The sequence below is a fragment of the Haematobia irritans genome, chromosome 2 (assembly GCF_050003625.1).
Source record: "Haematobia irritans isolate KBUSLIRL chromosome 2, ASM5000362v1, whole genome shotgun sequence".
NCBI lineage: Eukaryota > Metazoa > Arthropoda > Insecta > Diptera > Muscidae > Haematobia > Haematobia irritans.
Window position 1 is genome coordinate 145,895,019 of NC_134398.1, and position 19,994 is coordinate 145,915,012.

The 19,994-nt window shown below is 30.6% G+C and overlaps 1 protein-coding gene across 5 annotated transcripts in view; it reads left to right on the forward strand.

Annotated features, from left to right (window-relative positions):
- dac (dachshund family transcription factor) overlaps window positions 1-19,994 on the forward strand; it is an 85,840-nt gene that overhangs the window by 14,278 nt on the left and 51,568 nt on the right. For all 5 annotated transcript variants that reach the window (XM_075296508.1, XM_075296507.1, XM_075296503.1 and 2 more), the window contains exon 3: window positions 5,506-5,532. In XM_075296508.1, coding sequence (XP_075152623.1) covers window positions 5,506-5,532 — 27 coding nt within the window. The remainder of the gene's footprint in view (window positions 1-5,505; window positions 5,533-19,994) is intronic.

Below are 19,994 nucleotides of genomic sequence, written 5' to 3' on the forward strand. Positions count from 1 at the left end.
GGAGTGCATCTTCTGGAAGTGCTTTTAAAGTTCTTTTTGCTGGGCGTTTACGTTACTGCCACCGATTTAGGTAGTGTGGATGCCCTGCCTATTTTATTGTATACCAAAAAGCGCAACTAAACTCATACGGCTGAATTAGTTTTTGCTGGGGATGTTCCAATTCGCTCGTCTAAAATCACACAAAAATAACTTAAAATATATTTGCTTGGAATCCTCGAACTTTTCCATGAACTCCTCTTTAATTCGTAGTTGGTCCAAAAATTTTATTATCCTTAATTGTTAAGGATTTTTAACCTTAAAATTTTTGAGCTAAATATGCGGCGCCTTTAAAATACAGACACTTTTTAGGAAGCCATCCAGCTTTATATCTAGGCTCTATAAAATTAAAATTAGGATACAAATCTCATCTATTGAATTTGTATTCTCAATTTGCAATATATTAACAAAGCTATTCACGTGCATATTTATTTAGGTTTAAAAGTTCTTTAACAGATACTTAAAAAAAAAATAAAAACTATTTTCTCAATAAAAAAATTGAAACAAAGATGTCAAATCATCAAATAAATTTGATCCTATATCTGAAGCTTTTGGTCTTTAATTCCACGATTTATTAGTTAATTTAAAGATAATTTATTTAAATCACACATGTATTTCTTTACTTTAACGCCCATTTTCAAGAAGCTACGTTAGTTAACGATATCAGATATGTCCATACTGTGGACATATCTGATATCTTGCCTATAAATTCCTTAAGCCATTTAATTTATGATCATAACTGCTGAATTTTTTTCAGTTAAAGTTAACTGGAGATAAGATATTTTCAATTGCTGTTAACTGGCAGTTAAAGCTTAACGGAGCTACCTGATAATGGCCGTAAGAAAAAATTGTCTTGATGGACTTAAATTTGAAAGAGTTGCGTTAATAAAAAATTTATGAACATTCTTTTAATTCAAATTTCTTTTCTTTATTTTAAAGAAATTTGTCCTAACTATTTTACGAATTTCATGTCCTAAAATTTAGCTTGAAAATAAATTAAATTTTTACCAATTGGGAAACAGTTTGCTTGCTGTAAACTAGCATTAATTTTGAATACTTTGTCATTGTCTTGTATATCTTTAGTTTCCCTCTCCATAATGCATTATTGATACGCCACTGTATATCTCAATGTCTTCGACAAGAATTTTACAATTAATGGGTGTACTTCAACATTTGTTAAAAGTACCTCCCTTTCCATTTCCAAAAGTACACAAGTACAAGTAACTATCAAGTTATGTTTGCTGTAGTAAAAAAAAAAAAAAATAAGGAACCCCTCATCAATTGTAGGCCTAGAAAAGCATTTCGCATTTAAAGTTGAAAAACTTTTTTTTGTTTTTTGCTTTTTGGTTTGGAGTGGTTGAATGCAAACAGAACTTATATTTAGATGCACATGGTTTACAGTCAGACATAGATATAGTAGACATACGTTTAAGTATATTCATATATTTAAATATACATACACACATGTGTGCTGTAGACCTATATTAATAGAAATACACAATGAATGTCATGCATCTATGTATTTTAGTTTCTAGTAATTTTTGTTGCTGTTGTTGTTATTTTATGTATATAAGTATCTGTACGTATGCAGTGTATTCATGCATTTTACATGCAATTGCAAAATACTAAACGTTGCGTTGGATTTGTTTTGCCTGTATTGTTAAATGCGATGACATCGAACGGAAATACGCAATATAAACCTACGAGAAAAAAAGAATTACCTTTCAGTAGAAATAAATCTATAGCAAACTTTTTTTTTCTTTGAAATGGCTAAAAAATGGAGGAATGTGATTTTAGGGTTTAGCAAATTTAAACCAAAAAAAAAACTAAAAAAAAAATTAATTAATTAGAAATTAGTTACATTTTTTTGAGAATCGGTAATAAACAATAAATAAAAAAATACTTATAAATCAATAACGTATACTCTCAAATTTTAATTTAAATTTAAAAGAGAATTATGTCTTAAATGTATCCTTTCTTTAATTTTCCGCTTCTTTGGCTTGGAATTAATACCAAAACCACTAGTGTAAAGACAAAATCTTAGGAATCGGACATGCTTTCTTTTCCAGTGTAAAAGCAAATAAAGCCGAACCTAAGGAAAATATTGCATCGCATATTGTCTTCCATCATTTTTAATTGCATTTGAAGAAAATTTTAGCGCCAAAAATAACCTTCGTTTCTTTAAAATTTCGTTGCTCAAAGAAGAAACTCTTCTCTAAGAGCAGTGGGTCCATTTTGGGTTGAAATTAATCAAGTCCTCAACTATTTCAATAATTTGTTATATAAACGTAAAATTTGCTGATAATATTGATGGCAAAATTACAAGAAAAGAAAACGCCATTACCCTGAAAGAAGAGTTTTCTTTTCGGAGGAACAAAATTTTGAACAAAGTTTTCTTCTGACGCAAAAAGAAATCTTTTAAAGCAAATAAAATGGATTAAAAATCATCGGATGTATAAATTAGGTTTTATTTATTTATAAAGAAAATATTTTATAAAAAGGGAATTTCGTTTCTCTAAAATTTCGTTTCCGCAAAATGTTTTTTTAGTGTATCAACTCATTATCCCAGCAAAAAAAGCGTCTCCAAAAAAGTTGTGAAAATGTTCTTTTTGGATCCGGTAATTGGCGCAGAAGCGACGAGTTCAATAGCAGATGCACTGAATTTGCATCACTTCTTAAGGAGTGATCCGAATTCAGTGTTTTGGATGTGAATTGAAAAATTTAATGATATTTTGCCAAATAAATAATTTTAATAATTGTTTTATGGCTTTTAAAGATTTCGCATTTTTTTCAACATTTTTATACCCTCCACCATAGGATGGGGGTATGTTAACTTTGTCATTCCGTTTGTAACACATCGAAATATTGCTCTAAGACCCCATAAAGTATATATATTCAGGGACGTGGTGAAATACTGTGTCGATCTGAGCATGTCCGTCCGGCTGTTGAAATCTAACTTCCGAACGAAACAAGCTATCGACTTGAAACTTGGCACACGTAGTTGCTATAGCAACTACTTGCAACTACCTACATCAATATATTGATGTAGGTCGGATGGTATTGAAAATGGGCCATATCGGTCCACTTTTACGTATAGCCCCCATATAAACGGACCCCCGAATTTGGCTTGCGATTGCTCCAAATTTCATCCGATCCGGCTGAAATTTGGTCCGTGTTGTGAGTATGTGGTTTCTAACCACCATGCAAAAATTGGTCCATATCGGTCCACTTTTACGCATAGCCCCCATATAAACGGATCGCCAAATTTGGCTTGCGATTGCTCTAAGAGAAGCAAATTTCATCCAATCCGGCTTAAATTTGGTACATGGTGTTAGTATAACAACCGCGCAGAAATTGGTCCATATCGGTCCATAATTACATATAGCCCCCATATAAACCGATCCCCCGATTTGGCTCTCTATCAACCGTGCAGAAATTGGTCGATATCGGTCCATAATTACATATAGCCCCCATATAAATCGATCCTCCGATTTGGCTTGCGGAGCCTCTAAGAGAAGCAAATTTCATCCGATCCGGCTGAAATTTGGTACATGGTGTTGGTATATGGTCTCTAACAATCATGCAAAAATTGGTCCATATCGGTTCATAATTATATATAGCCCCCATATAAACCGATCCCCCGATTTGGCTTGCGGAGCCTCTAAGACAAGCAAATTTCATCCGATCCGGCTGAAATTTGGTACATGGTGTTGGTATATGATCTCTAACAACCATGCAAAAATTTGTCCACATCGGTCCATAATTATATATAGCCCCCATATAAACCGATCCCCCGATTTGGCTTGCGGAGCCTCTAAGAGAAGCAAATTTCATCCTATCCGGCTGAAATTTGGTACATGGTGTTGGTATATGTTCTCTAATGACCATGCAAAAATTGGTCCACATCGGCCCATAATTATATAAAGCCCCCATATAAACCGATCCCCAGATTTGACTTTCGGAGCCTCTTAGAGGAACAAAAGTCATCCGATCCGATTTAAATTTGGTACGTGGTGTTAGTATATAGTCTCTAAAAAACACGCAAGAATTGGTCCATATCGGTCCATAATTATATATAGCCCCCATATAAACCGTTCCCCAGATTTGATCTCCGGAGCCTCTTGGAGGAGCAAAATTCATCCGATCCGGTTGAAATTTGCAACGTGGTGTTAGTATAAGGCCGCTAATAACCATGCCAAAATTGGTCCATATCGGTCTATAGTTATATATAGCCGATCCCCAATCACACAAAAATTGGTCCATATCGATTCATAACATGGTTGCCACTCGAGCCAAAAATAATCTACCAAAATTCTATTTTTATAGAAAACATTGTCAAAATGTAATTTCTATAGAAAATTTTGTCAACATTTTATTTCTTTAAAAAATTTTGTCAAAATTTTTTTTCTATAGAAAATTTTTTCCAAATTTTACTTCTATAGAAAATGTTGTCAAAATTTTATTTTGTCAAAATTTTATTTCTATAGAAACTTTAAACTTAATTATATACGTATTTAATCGGCTATTTTTAGTTTAATATATACCACGTATGGACTATGTGGTATATATTACGGTGTTAGGAAGTTTTAAGATACCTTGCCATCGGCAAGTGTTACCGCAACCTAAGTAATTCGATTGTGGATGCCAGTCTTCAGTAGAAGTTTCTACGCAAACCATGGTGGAGGGTACATATGCTTCGGCCTGGCCGAACTTACGGCCGTATATACTTGTTTTTTTTATAATTTGTACCACTTTATTAATTCTTGCTCTGTTTTTAACCTATTTGAAACAAAAAAAGTTAAAATTACCTATTAAAAATGTGAAAACAGCAAGTTATAAAAAATTGAATTGAAAGAACTTCCTGTGTAGTTAAAATAAAGAACATCTTTGGGAGGACATTTTTGGAAGTGCTTTTAAAGTTGTGCCTTTAGAAGAACTTCCAATTTTTTTTCCTGGGATCCTTAGCATGGTAGGATAATGGGTTTATAAGGTTATTCGTGAGAATACAAATTCTGTTATTAAGGGCAAATAGCTAACCCTGGCGACTAACGATGCGATTCGCGATCAGTGGAAAAATGATTTAGTTTAACAATTGTAGTTTCCCAGAAAAAAAATAAAAAAATCTAAACAAACAAAAATTCGTAGTGAAAGATGAATTTATTCTAAACGGTTTCATTTGCCCTTAAAAAATTAATTTGAAATAAAAAACTTTGGTTTGAAAAAGGTTTTGGCTTGATAAAGGTTTTATTTTTAAAAATACTATAAATTGCAATATTTAACAAATGGAAAGACAGTCAAACGAACACACGTATCATTCCCATATGGTCTACTTAATTTAATTTGAATAGAATGCAAAATTTAAAATATCAATACAAGTTCTGTGGTGATATGCAGAAAAGTTTTGACATAATTAATATTTCTTTAATAAAATCTAATTAATTATTATTCTTTGTTCTCTTCTATTTTCAGATGTCTATCAATAAAACCACCAGAGAGGTAATGTCAATCGCATTTTTTCTTACACTATCAGGCAGAACCTTTTAATTAGAAAAGAATACCGCAAAAGTACTTAAAAATTTTTAGAGCGTAAAAAAACAAAGATCAATACATAAAAAAAAACTTAAAACGGAAATACCATTATACCTTCGACAAAAATAAGGCAAATCGAAGGGTAACGTAGTTAGAATGTTATACAATATTCTCAAGAAGAAGATCATCTACCACCAAAAATTGAAGTTTGCAATTTTTGAGAAAGTTTGGTGTTGACAAATGTTTGAATGCCCAATTGAAGCTACCATTAAATTGAAAGGGGTGATTTTATAAAGTTGATAATTTTTGGCAAGGTGAAAATACAAATAAGAAACTAATAATAAAGGATAAGACTATCAATTTAATCGATAAAATAATTAGAGCATAAAATATAGGTACCAAATAAATAATGGATAAAGAGGAGTTTTCAAACCAATTAAGATCTGAGATATAACAATTAAAATTTGGAATAAAATAAGGTTGAGGAATTAAGACTAAAAATAATAAATAGAGCGTGATAGAATAACAGAAAAAGACAATAACTACTAAAATTAATGGTAGTATAATGTCAATACATCTGGATATCGTACACAATTTTAGATGTTATATTTATTCCTAGCAATAAATTTTTATTTAAATAACTTAGTAAAAATCGAAGTTATATTTGGTGAAACGAATTCTTTAGTACATATAAGAAATTTCCAAATTGTTTGGATATGTTTTTTAGGGTTTTCAAAGGCGAATAAACAAATATTGAATTATTCCATTATTTACATCCAACGTTTCGCTAAGATTATTTCCAGCCTCATCAAGGATGATTTTGTTATTGAATATTCAATTTATAGTCAATCACATATGCAAAAAAACTACGTCCATTAATATGGTACTATTACATCACGACATTTAAAGTAATGTCACAGTAAAACTTATGTTAGGTTAGGTTAGGTGGCAGCCCGATGTATCAGGCTCACTTAGACTATTCAGTCCATTGTCATACCACATTGGTGAAAACTTATGTTGCTATCACTGATGGTAACTGACCGAATTAATTATTATTATTTCATGAAACTATTAGTACTATTAACGAAAAATTTCATTGTATTTATGAAAATGTTTTGCCATACTAGTTATTAACAGAATATATTGAAATCTTATCCCTTGCATAAAAAAAAATATCACCAAAATATTTCACCAAATTACAAAGTTGATTGAAGTTGGAAACGTTATCGATTGAAAATTATCGTATATAATTCAATTTTAATCAAATTAAAAATATAATTTAATTAATATTCTAATTCAATTAATTAAAATATTTAATATTAAAAATATAATTAAAACAAGTATATACGGCCGTAATTTCGGCCAGGCCGAATCTAATGTACTCTCCACCATGGATAGCTTAGAAACTTCTACTTAAGACTGTTACCCAAAATCGAATTGTCTTAAAGCATCGAAGGTATCTTAAAACTTCTTAACACCGTGTTCTAAATTGTAAGTTAGTCCATAGGGGGGTTATATTAAAAAAAGGCCGATTAAATACGTATATAATTCAGTTCGACAAAATTCTCTATATAAATAAAATTTTGACAAAATTTTCGATGGAAGTAAAATGTTGACAAAATTTTCTATAGAAATAAATTTTTGATAACATTTTCTATAGAAATAAAATTTTAACAAAATTTTCTATAGAAATAAAATTTTGATAACATTTTTTATGGGAAAAAAATTTTGACAAAATTTTTTATAGAAATAAAATTTTGACAAAATTATTTATAGAAATAAAATTTTGACAAAATTATTTATAGAAGTAAAATTTTGACAAAATTTTATATAGAAATAAAATTTTGACAAAATTTTATATAGAAATAAAATTTTGACAAAATTTTATATAGAAATAAAATTTTGACAAAATTTTATATAGAAATAAAATTTTGATAAAAGTTTCTAAAGACATAAAATTTTGACAAAATTGACAAAATTTTATATAGAAATAAAATATTGCCAAAATTTTCTATAGAAATAAAATTTTGACAAAATTATCTATAGAAATAAAATTTTGATAAAACTTTCTATAGCAATAAAATTTTGACAATATATATACTTTTTTCTAGTTTTCTATGGAAATACAATTTTTATAAAATTTTCAATAGAAATAAAATTTTGACAAAATTTTCTATAGAAATAAAATTTTAACAAAAGTTTATATAGAAATAAAATTTTACCAAAATTTTCTATAGGAATAAAATTGTATTAAAACTCTCTATAGCAATAAAATTTTGACAAAATTTTATATGGAAATAAAATTTTGACAAAGTTTTCTATGGTTGTTTTCTATTTTGACAAAATTATCTATAGAAATAAAATTTTGACAAAATTTTATATAGAAATAAAATTTTTGAGAAAATTTTCCATAGAAATAAAATTTTGCCAAAATTTTCTATAGAAATATAATTTTGACAAATTTTTCTATAGAAATAATATTTTGACAAAATTATCTATAGAAATAAAATTTTGACAAAATTTTCTATAGAAATTTTGACAAAAGTTTATATAGAAATAAAATTTTACCAAAATTTTCTATAGGAATAAAATTGTGATAAAACTTTCTATAGCAATAAAATTTTGACAAAATTTTATATGGATATAAAATTTTGACAAAGTTTTCTATAGAAATAAAATTTTGACAAAATTATCTATAGAAATAAAATTTTGACAAAATTTTATATAGAAATAAAATTTTGGACAAAATTTTCCATAGAAATAAAATTTTGCCAAAATTTTCTATAGAAATATAATTTTGACAAATTCTTCTATAGAAATAATATTTTAACAAAATTATCCATAGAAATAAAATTTTGACAAAATTTTTTATAGAAATAAAATTTTAACAAAATTTTCTATAGAAATAAAAATTTGATAGCATTTTCTATAAAATTTTAACAAAATTTTCTATAGAAATAAACATTTGATAGCATTTTCTATAGAACTAAACTTTTGACAAAATTTTCTATAGAAATAAAATTTTTAACAAAATTTCAATAGAAATAAAATTTTGACAAAATTATCTATAGAAATAAAATTTTGACAAAATTTTCTATAGAAATACAATCTTGACAAAATTTTGTATAGAAATAAAATTTTGACAAAAATTTCTATAGTAATAAAATTTTGACAAAATTTTCTATAGAAATGAAATTTCGGTAGATTGTTTTTGGCAATATGGACCAATTTTTTATATGGGGCTATATATAATTATGAACCGATGTGAACCAATTTTTGCATGGTTGTTAGAGATTTTATGCCAAGTTCCAAATTTAAGCCGGATCGGATGAAATTTTCTTCTCTTAGAGGCTCCGCAAGCCAAATCTGGGTATAGGTTTATATGGGGGCTATACGTAAAAGTGAACCGATATGGTCCATTTGCAATACCATCCGACCTGCATCAATAACTACTACTTATGCCAAGTTTCAAGTCGATAGCTTGTTTCGTTCGGAAGTTAGGTTATGTTAGGTTAGGTTAGGTGGTATCAGGCTCACTTAGACTATTCAGTCCATTGTGATACCACATTGGTGAACTTCTCTCTTATCACTGAGTGTTGCCCGATTCCATGTTAAGCTCAATGACAAGGGGCCTCCTTTTTATAGCCGAGTCCGAACGGCATTCCACATTACAGTGAAACCACTTGGAGAAGCTTTGAAACCCTCAGAAATGTCACCAGCATTACTGAGGTGTCACCAGCACGCTGAAGAACTTTTTGGTGTTCGGTCGAAGTAGGAATCGAACCCACGACCTTGTGTATGCAAGGCGGGCATGCTAACCATTGCACCACGGTGGCTCCCATATATATATATCACATTATATATTATATAACATTATGACAAAGAAAATTATATTATTTTAAATAAATTAAATACTCTTTTTAATCACATATTAATTTAGCCATATCGCAGCTAGGACTAAAATATCCATTTTTATTTGATTTTATTTCCATACCTTATTTGTTGTGGTTGTCCCCTATATTTTGGGGTTTACATATAATTATCTTCATTTAATCACTTAATTAAACATCTCAAAAACGAGCTTAAATCGACCCATTCCACTATTGACCACATTTTGGCATGTGCTTTCTGTTGCTGTATTTCGCCATCAATTTGCTTTACTAGAGATCATTCAACTGTCCCTGGGTGTTGTTCTTTTCTTGCAAGGAATTCTCGCATATAATTTTTTCTTTCAATTCTTAAAGAGTTGCATCAAGTAAGTGATCTGATCACAAGTGACACATGGCTTGAGGTTGAGTCTTTTTTTTATTGGGTTGGCTGCAGTCTAAATGTCAGCAAGCGACCAAGTTATTCTGAAATGGACCACCAGCCACCAATAAGGTTTGGTTTGGCTTCAAGGGAACCACATTTATATGTTGGCATAGTTGTTTGCTGGTAAACTCAATACAAGAATAAAACGTCAATGCTTTAGTTGTTTAGGGTAAAATATACTAACTGCAAAGAATGAGGAAAAATTGTTTTTAGAATTTTTAAAATTTCAGTAAATTTTCTTGTAATATGGAATGGAAGAAAAAAGAATTTTTGTTTTGTTTTGACCTAGTTCACATTAAAAAATTTTTATACAGGTTTTTAATTAGTTTTCAAATTTTTGTAAGTTAGCTTATTTTGCTATATACAATGGTCATATATAAGAGTCTGTTAGTTCCTCTTGCCTGTCCCTTTGTTTTAGTTTTTTTTTTTTACCTCGTAAGTAAGTAAATGCTGTGTACTTTGTTTAACTGTCATTTAATTTTGTATTGGTTGTGTTTTGTCTCCAGTGATTTTCCTCCACCTCTCCCCCTGTCACTTAAAGTTCTCTTAAGATCCATATGTTTTTTTTTTTATGGATGGCAAAGAAACCGCAGAAAATGCAAATTTATTTGTTGGCCAACTGAAACCAATGAAAGATTGGAGACCCCCTTTCGATCGAAAAGTTTAATGTGGAGAATTAAGGGAGAGAGGGGGAGGTTATATGGAAACCCACAATGTTTAGTTAAACATTAATTGTGACAAATGATGTTTAAACCAATATAAATCTAAAATGACAAGTGCGATTTAACATTGCAAAATTATTTTTGCTAAGGAACCAATGATAATAAAGTGATGATGATAATAGTATAGATCGATTGATCGGGTCAAGGTTTTATTTAGATGTTCAAAGGAAGGTAGTTGTTTTCTTTTTGATTTCTTATTAATTTGCTAGGCGGTATTTTTATGAGTTGTTTGCGGGTGGTTTATGCACATTGTCAATCTGTAATGTATTTATCTTTTTGGACATTTTGCAACAAAGTATTTAGATGTAAAGAAATATTCAATTGAGTAAGAAAAATCTGAATTGATTCATGCACTAAAAACAAGTTTACTTGGATCCAAAGATTTTGATATTCCCTTAAGGATTTTGGTATTGATTGCGACCCGAAGATGCGGGAAAATTACAATTAGTATACAGGTCTCATTTCTCGAATTTTATTTCTCTTTTTGCGATATATGCACAATCCCATTAAAGCACAAATAAATATCGATTTAAAAATCCAAATTATAACAGATACTACAAAGTGAAAAAATGTTTTCTTAAAAAAATATAGTCCTCAAATTAAGACTAAATCTAACTTTAATCTAATCCAATTCAATATCTTAGTTTCTTTAAATCAAAAAGGTTACTTTTACTTTAAGGAAATTTTTTCTTGCATCAAACACATACAACTTAAGGAAATGATGCAAATTTTATAAAATTCAATATCTTAGTTTCTTTAAATCAAAAAGGTTACTTTTACTTTAAGGAAATTTTTTCTTGCATCAAACACATACAACTTAAGGAAATGATGCAAATTTTATAAAAAAAATAAAAATTAAAAATGTGAAAATTAAAAATTTATTATTTTTAAGATATATATCATTAATGTTTTGAAAATTGCGTGTCGTTCGAACTAACCGGCTAATTTGCTACCTTCCACCTTGGGAGCCACCGTGGTGCAATGGTTAGCGTGCCCGCCTTGCACACACAAGGTCGTGGGTTCGATTCCTGCTTCGACCGAACACCAAAAAGTTTTTCAGCGGTGGATTATCCCACATCAGTAATGCTGGTGACATTTCTGAGGGTTTCAAAACTTCTCTAAGTGGTTTCACTGCAATGTGGAACGCCGTTCGGACTTGGCTATAAAAAGGAGGTCCCTTATCATTGAACTTAACATGGAATCGAGTAGCACTCAGTGATGAGAGAGAAGTTCACCAATGTGGTATCACAATGTACTGAATAGTCTAAGTGAGCCTGATACATCGGACTGCTACCTAACCTACCTTCCACTTTTATCCTACCAATCATTTCAAAAAGGTCGTCTTTTTGAATAGTAAACATTTTAAAAAGTAAATTTTCCGAGTTTTTTTTTGTATTTTTATAAAGTCGCCATTTGCGAAAGTCGAAACTTTATCCAAATCCGAATTCGATTTTATGGATTTCAAACTTTTTAATATTTAGAAAAATTTCACTTTCGATTTTTGCGTTTATTGAACAGTCCTCTTGTGATTTAACGATTTTAAAAATTTTGCTGAATTTTTGACAAGAGCTTCATCAAATTCTCCATTCAATTCAAATTCGACTTTTCGATTATTTCTTTTAAGTTCTATTATGATCAGTATAAAAATTCGATTAGTCGATTTTTACCAATATTAAAAATCTATTAATCGATTTGACTCGATCTTAAAAATAGTTCAAAAGTCGAGTAGAAGTTACGAAATTTTTCCTGAATTTTTGGCATAAAAATCTCTACATAAAATCCCCCTTTCTATTCAAATTCTACTTTTCGATTTTTCGAAGATTAATTAGATGAATGTGATCAAATCAAAAGCTGAGTATTCCCTTGCTTGTCTCAATGTGAAAAAAAAACATCGATTAGTTGTGTAGATCTATATAAAATACCCCTTTCAATTCAAATTCAACTTTTCGATTTATTGATTCATATTTCCCCTTTCAATTCTAGGTTTTTTTCGTTAAAGTTTGATTAGTCAATTATGATTACTATAAAAATTCGATTTTCAGGAATATCAAAAGTCGATTTTTCGGTTTGATTCGATCTAAAAAAATCATAAATCGAATAATCGACTTGACGTTACGGCTTTTAAATTGCTTTTAATTTGCAATAATTGAACTACAATTCAAATTCGACTTTTAAGTTTTTCGAAGTTTGATTAGTCGATTATGATCGCATTAAAAGCTGATGATTCCATTTGTCTCATTAAAAAAAAAAATAATAATAAAAGTCAAGTAGAGCTATATAAAACTCCCCTTTAACATTAAAATTCAACTTTTCGACTTTTTGGCATAAAACGACCTGCACAGAAAAAAATTTAATAGTACCAATAAATTTTTTAATTGGATTAATTAATTTTTAATTGACTTTTTTAATTGATACTACACACAAAAAAAAATTTTGTGATTCAATCACGAAATTAATTGATCCAATTAATTTTTTAATTGAAATGTCTTCAATCACGAAAATAATAGTATCAATCACAGTTTTAATTGGGCGTAGAAAAAATTCTTGTTTAAAAAAATAATTGATTTCATTAGCAAATTCCAATTAATTTTTTTATTGATTCAATTAAAAATTTAATTGATGTTGATTACAAAACTCAATTAATTTTTTAATTAAAAAAGTCAATATTTTCAATTACTTTCTGAACTTGTTAGAGTTTTTATTTGGAATATCAAATGATTGTTTGAAATACATTTTTAATTATAAAATAAAACAAGTATATACGGCTGTAAGTTCGGCCAGGCCGAATCTTATGTACCCTCCACCATGGATTGCGTAGAAACTTCTACGAAAGACTGTCATCCACAAATTTCAACTCACATGGTTGTTAAATATCATATACTACCACCACGTACCAAATTTCAACCAGATCGGATGAATTTTGCTCCTCCAAAAGGCACAGGAGGTCAAATCTGGGATCGGTTTATATGGCAGCTATATATTATTATGGACTGATAGGAACCAATTCCTGCATGGTTGTTGGATACCATATACTAACATCACGTAGCAAATTTCAACCGAATGGGAAGAATTTTGCTCTTCCAAGGTGCTTCGGAGATCAAATCTGGGGATTGGTTTATATGGGGCCTATATATAATTAAGGACCGATATCGACCAATTTTTGCATGGGTGTTTGAGGCCATATATTAACATCACGTACCAAATTTCAACTGAATCAGATGAATTTTGGTCTTCCAAGAGGCTCCGGAGGACAAATCTGGTGATAGGTTTATATGGGGGCTATATATAATTATGGACCGATATGGACCAGTTTATGCATGGTTGTTAGATACCATACACTAACACCATGTACCAAATTTCAGCCGGATCGGACGAAAATTGTTTCTCTTAGAGGCTCTGCAAGCCAAATCGGGGGATCGGTTTATATGGGGGCTATATATAATTATGGACCGATGTGGACCAATTTTTGCATGGTTGTTAGAGACCATATACTAACACCAGATACCAAATTTCAGCCGGATCGGATGAAATTTGCTTCTCTTAGAGGCCTCGCAAGCCAAATTTGGGGGTCCGTTATACGTAAAAGTGGACCGATATGGCCCATTTGCAATACCATCCGACCTACATCAATAACAACTACTTGTGCCAAGTTTCAAGTCGATAGCTTGTTTCGTTCGGAAGTTAGCGTGATTTCAACAGACCGACGGACGGACGGACATGCTCAGATCGACCCAGAATTTCACCACGACCCAGAATATATATACTTTATGGGGTCTTAGAGCAATATTTCGATGTGTTACAAACGGAATGACAAAGTTAATGTACCTCCCATCCTATGGTGGAGGGTATAAAAAAGTTAATCACTTTTTTAACTGACTTAGTCTTTCGAATTTTATTAAAAAGTTAATTGTATCAATTAATTTTTTAATTACAATTTTAAAATTTTTAATAATTTACTTAATTAACTTAATGTTTCTACCTTGATTAAAAAGTTAATTGTATCAATTAATTTTTTAATTAAAAATTTTAAAATTTTCAATCATGTACTTAATTAACTTAATGTTTTTACGTTGATTAAAAAGTTAATTGTATGAATTAATTTATTAATTGAAAACATTTTCAACTTCAATTAACTTTTAATTGGAAATATTTTGGTGATATTTTTTTCTGTGTATCATTTCTGTGATTGAAGACATTTCAATTGGATTCTTTATTGGATTAATTAATTTCGTTATTGAATAAGAATGTTTTTTTGTGTACTCCATATTCTCCTTTAATTTTAGATTTTTGTGGTTACAAATCTTTTTCTAAAATTTTAAATTAATTTAAATTAGATTTTAACATCAAAAGTCGATTAATCAATTTTGACTCGATTTGCAAAAATTCAATTAGTTGATTTTAAGGATTACAAAAAGCGATGTTTGTTGTGGTAAAAAATCGATTAGCCGAATAATGGCATTCCGAGGGTTGAGCTGGTGCATTATATTCGCCGTAATCGGACTGTTTTCTTTTCTGTTCAGCTTCAAATAATCCCCATTAAAACGATGTAGCATAGTTTTTCTATAAGTAGCAAATATTGATCAGTTTTTGGAAATCCTAGAAAAAGGGATATTCGACCGATGAGACAATCTTCGCATTCTGCGAGGCCACTAGATCTATGTTTAGTTAATTGTGACTACCGTTCACATCTCCCCTGGCATGATTCAATGGTAGGGATTTTGCCCCAAACAAAGTATCTATCTATACTCGAATTTTGTTGGGTACATCACATATCTTCATAATTCCTATAGACACACATCAATTATCCCACTGTCAATTATCCCAATTCAATAGCAAGTGAATGCAAAATATCTTTGTTTAATTCCAACTCTATGTCGATATAAAATAATTGAAATCCCATGCCTAAATTAATTTAGCGTGTTAATAAGACATTTATTTGCCACCTCTGTTTGAAACTAGAGGAAAATTAAAGAAAATTATTTTGAATCGTAAACAAGAAACTACGAACATAAAGAAATTCCAAACAAAAACAAATTGGATTTCAACTTAAATACAATGGAGCAGTACATAGAAAAAACTAATGATGACTTATGAATAGTTTCAACGCCAATACAGAAGTACCCTTTAAATAAATTCAAGCTCAATTTGTACAAATGATGAATAATTGCTTTAAGCAATGTGAAAAAAATGAAAAAAAATCGAAGACAAAGCTGGTAATCTATTGGACAAAATGTATTTAGCACAAAATATAGATAGATAGACAGAAAGATGGACAGACAAAGTATATCGAGTTTAAAATAGAGATACAGATGGACGGACAGAGAGACAATAACAAAATACACAATACCTGATAAATTTTAAAATTTCAATATTCTCTTCTGTTTTCTTTTAATGCCAACTCTATACCACAGATCTCCCACAGAGTTTGTTGTATCCAAGATATATTTATGTGACTATTATCAAGATTTGCTTAAAGCTTCTTCTAATAATATTTAATAAGAGATGTAAAACTATAAATTGAAAAATAAAAAAAAAACAAAAACAAAGTAATTTTATAATTAGTTTATTTTTTTTTTCCTCCCCAACTTCTACTATTTTAAATAATAACAACAATAACAATTGAAAATTATTACTCTGACTACCGGACTACAGTAGTATCCAGTTTGTTGTAATCGTCTAAGCCTGTGAAGTATCATGCAGTGCAAATGAATGAGTACCCAAGTTTAGTAGATTTCGTTCTGCTCAATTAATACTTATGGGGTTTTTGTGTTCGGATAACACCTTATTAGTTTGAAGAAGAGAAAAAAACAAACAAAGTGTTAAAGTTTTCTTATATGTATATTTTGCAAGATCAGAAATGGCTTTTGTAAAATTTTACATTGTATTACAGTACTTCGAATATATTATTAAAGAAATTTGTTTTTTTTTTTTTTGATATTTACGACTTTTTCGAGCTCTGCGAATTGAGTTCAATGTGAAAAAGTTATAAGGATTTAATTCAAAATTAAATATATAAATTAAATTCTTGAAATTACCTATTAATGTGTCATAAATTTGCAACAGATCCTAGATCTTTATGATATTATTACACCTTCCATCATAGGAATGTGGGTATACTAAAATTGTCATTCTGTTTGTAACACATCGACATATTAGTCTCAGGTCCCGTAAAGCATATTCTGGGTCGTGGTGAATTTATGAGTCTATCGAGCGATATCTGTCTGTCCATCCGTTGAAATCATGCTAACTTCCGAACGAAACAAACTAATGACATGAAACTTGGTACAAAAAGGTGTTGCACTCATAAAAACAAAGAAAACACGTATATACGGCCGTAAGTTCTGCCAGACAGAATCTTCTACAAAAGACGGTCATCCACAATTAAATTGGGAGCCACCGTGGTGCAATTGTTAGCATACACAAGGTCGTGGGTTCGATTCCTGCTTCGATCGAACACCGAAAAGTTTTTCAGCGGTGGATTATCCCACCTCAGTAATGCTAGTGACATTTCTGAGGGTTTCAAAGCTTCTCTAAGTGATTTCACTGCAATGTGGAACGCCGTTCGGACTCGGCTATAAAAAGGAGGTCCCTTGTCATTGAGCTTAACATGGAATCGGGCAGCACTCAGTAATAAGAGAGAAGTTCACCAATGTGGTATCACAATTGACTGAATAGTCTAAGTGAGTCTGATACATGGGGCTGCCACCTAACCTAGCCTAACAATTAAATTACTTGGGTTGCGGCCGATGGCAAGGCATCTTAAAACTTCTTAATATCATCTTCTAAAATGTAAGTTAGTCCATGCGGGATATATAGTAGACAAAACTAAGGTCGATTAAATACGTATATATTCAGTTCTTGACCGGTATATATAGGGAAGAAATAATTCGAACCGATATGAACTTTTGTGCTGTAATTACAGAGCCAGAATATATGTAATTATAGAAATATGGGGTCGCTTTATATGGGGCTTTATATACAATTATGAACACGAGTCTACCAAAAATGGCAGATTTTGTACTCTTTAGTAGATTGGTAGAATTCTTGATGTTTTGGAAGATTGTGCAAAATATTCCTCTCCAACAATGAAATGCTTCATAAATTTTCTGTAGAAATAACATTTTGATAATATTTTCTACAGAAATAAAATTCGGACAAAATTTTCTATAGAAATAAAATTTTGACCAAATGGTCTATAGACATATAAAATTTTGACATAATTTTCTATGACAATAAAATTTTGGTAGATTATTTTTGGCTCGAGTGGCAATCGTGATTTTTCTGTGATTGGGGATCGGGCTATATATAATATAGATCGATACGGACCAATTTTGGCATGGTTGTTATCGGCCATACACTAGCACAATGTACCAAATTTCAATCGAATCGGATGAATTTTGCTCCTCCAAGAGGTTCCGGAGGTCAAATATGGGGATCGATTTATATGGGGGCTATATATAATTATGGACCGATATGGACCAATTTTTGCATGGTTGTTAGAGACCACATACTAACATCACGTACCAAATTTCAATCGAATCGGATGAATTTTATTCCTTCAAGAGGCTCCGGAGGTCAAATATGGGGATCGGTTTATATGGGGGCTATATGTAATTATGAACCGATATGGACCAATTTTTGCATGGTTGTTTTCAACCGTTTCAACCGGATCTGATGAATTTTTCTCCTCCAAAAGGCTCCGGAGGTCAAATCTGGTGATCGATTTATATAAGGGCTTTATATAATTATTGACCGATATGGACCAATTTTGTCATGGATGTTAGAGACCATATACCAACACCATGTACCAAATTTCAGCCGGATCGGATGAAATTTGCTTCGCTTAGAGGCTCCGCAAGCCAAATCTGGGGATTGGTTTATATGGGGGCTATACGTAAAAGTGGTCCGATATGGCCCATTTGCAATACCATCCGACCTACATCAATAACAACTACTTATGCCAAGTTTCAAGTCGATAGCTTGTTTCGTTGGGAAGTTAGCGTGATTGAAACAGACGGACGGACGGACGGACGGTTTAATGCAGTTCCCAGCAAAAAAAGTAATGAAAATGTTCTTTTTGGATACGGTAGTGGTGCAAAATTGACGCAGAAGCGATGAATTTAACATGGGCTTGTCATAGGACGAAAGTCCTCCATTTCTACAGCCGTTGCACTGAATTTGCATCACTTTTTTAGGTGTGATCCAAATTCAATATTTTGGATGTAAATTAAAAAATTCTGTGATACTTTGTCAAATAAATAATTTTTATAATTTTTTAAAATTTTTAATGGATTTTAACGCATGTCGGAAACGTTTGACCTCAAATATTTTCAAAAATTCATAATCTTTTCAATTGGATTTAGCATTTTTTTCGACAAAATTTAAATGATTTCTACCATCTTAAGAATTCTTACTCTGGTTTTAACCTATTTGAAACAAAAAAAAAAATTAAAATTACCCATTAAAAGTATGAAAACAAGTTAAAAAAAATTAATTAAAAGAACTTCCTGGGTAATTAAAATAAAGAACATCATTGGGAGTGCATCTTCTGGAAGTGCTTTTAAAGTTGTGCCTTTGGAAGAACTTCCAAATTTTTTTGCTGGGTTCTTATAGATAATACATATTGCACCTATTAAACAAAAGGGTACTAACTCAAAATTCATTTAATTTTTCAGTAGAGACAAAAAACCTGTAATAAAAAAGTATTAACTCTGAAGACAAGAAATGAAACATAACAACATTTTTTTAATGAAATAATAGTAAAAAATGGGAGAATTTTACAGTTTTTTAATGAAAAGTGAAAATTTAAAAATTTTAAGTTACTACGCTTTCTCTCTCTGGGTGTAATTGAGTACTGGTTAAAAGTAATTAACACTCAAAAATCACCTTATTGGGAATGAAAAAGATACATAACTAAACGTATAGTCTTTTCTATTGAAATATTATTTCAAAAGTATATTTAGCTGGAAATATTATTGAATAGCTTGTAACTGGACATGACATAGAAAATCTGGAAATTCCAACTCATTCTAGTCCATCTGGAAACCCTAGTGCAGAGTCGCATCGAATGCTTTTCGATGAATATGGTGATCATGCTCTATCAGAAGCAACATTGCACGAAGAACATCATTTGCACGATGGTTTCAAAATTTCAGAAATAATGATTTTGATATGAGAAATGAAGAACGTGGAAGACCACCAAAATAGTTTGAAGACGCCGAATTGAATGGTGATGACACTTTGAGTCAAAGGCAAATGACAGCAATGTTAAATGTTGCACAACAAACAATTTCTGATCGTTTAAATGCTATGGAAAAAATCCAAAAGTCTGGAAAATGGGTGCCACATGAAAAAAATGCTAATTTCATACGTGGTGTATACGTGGTACAAAATTTA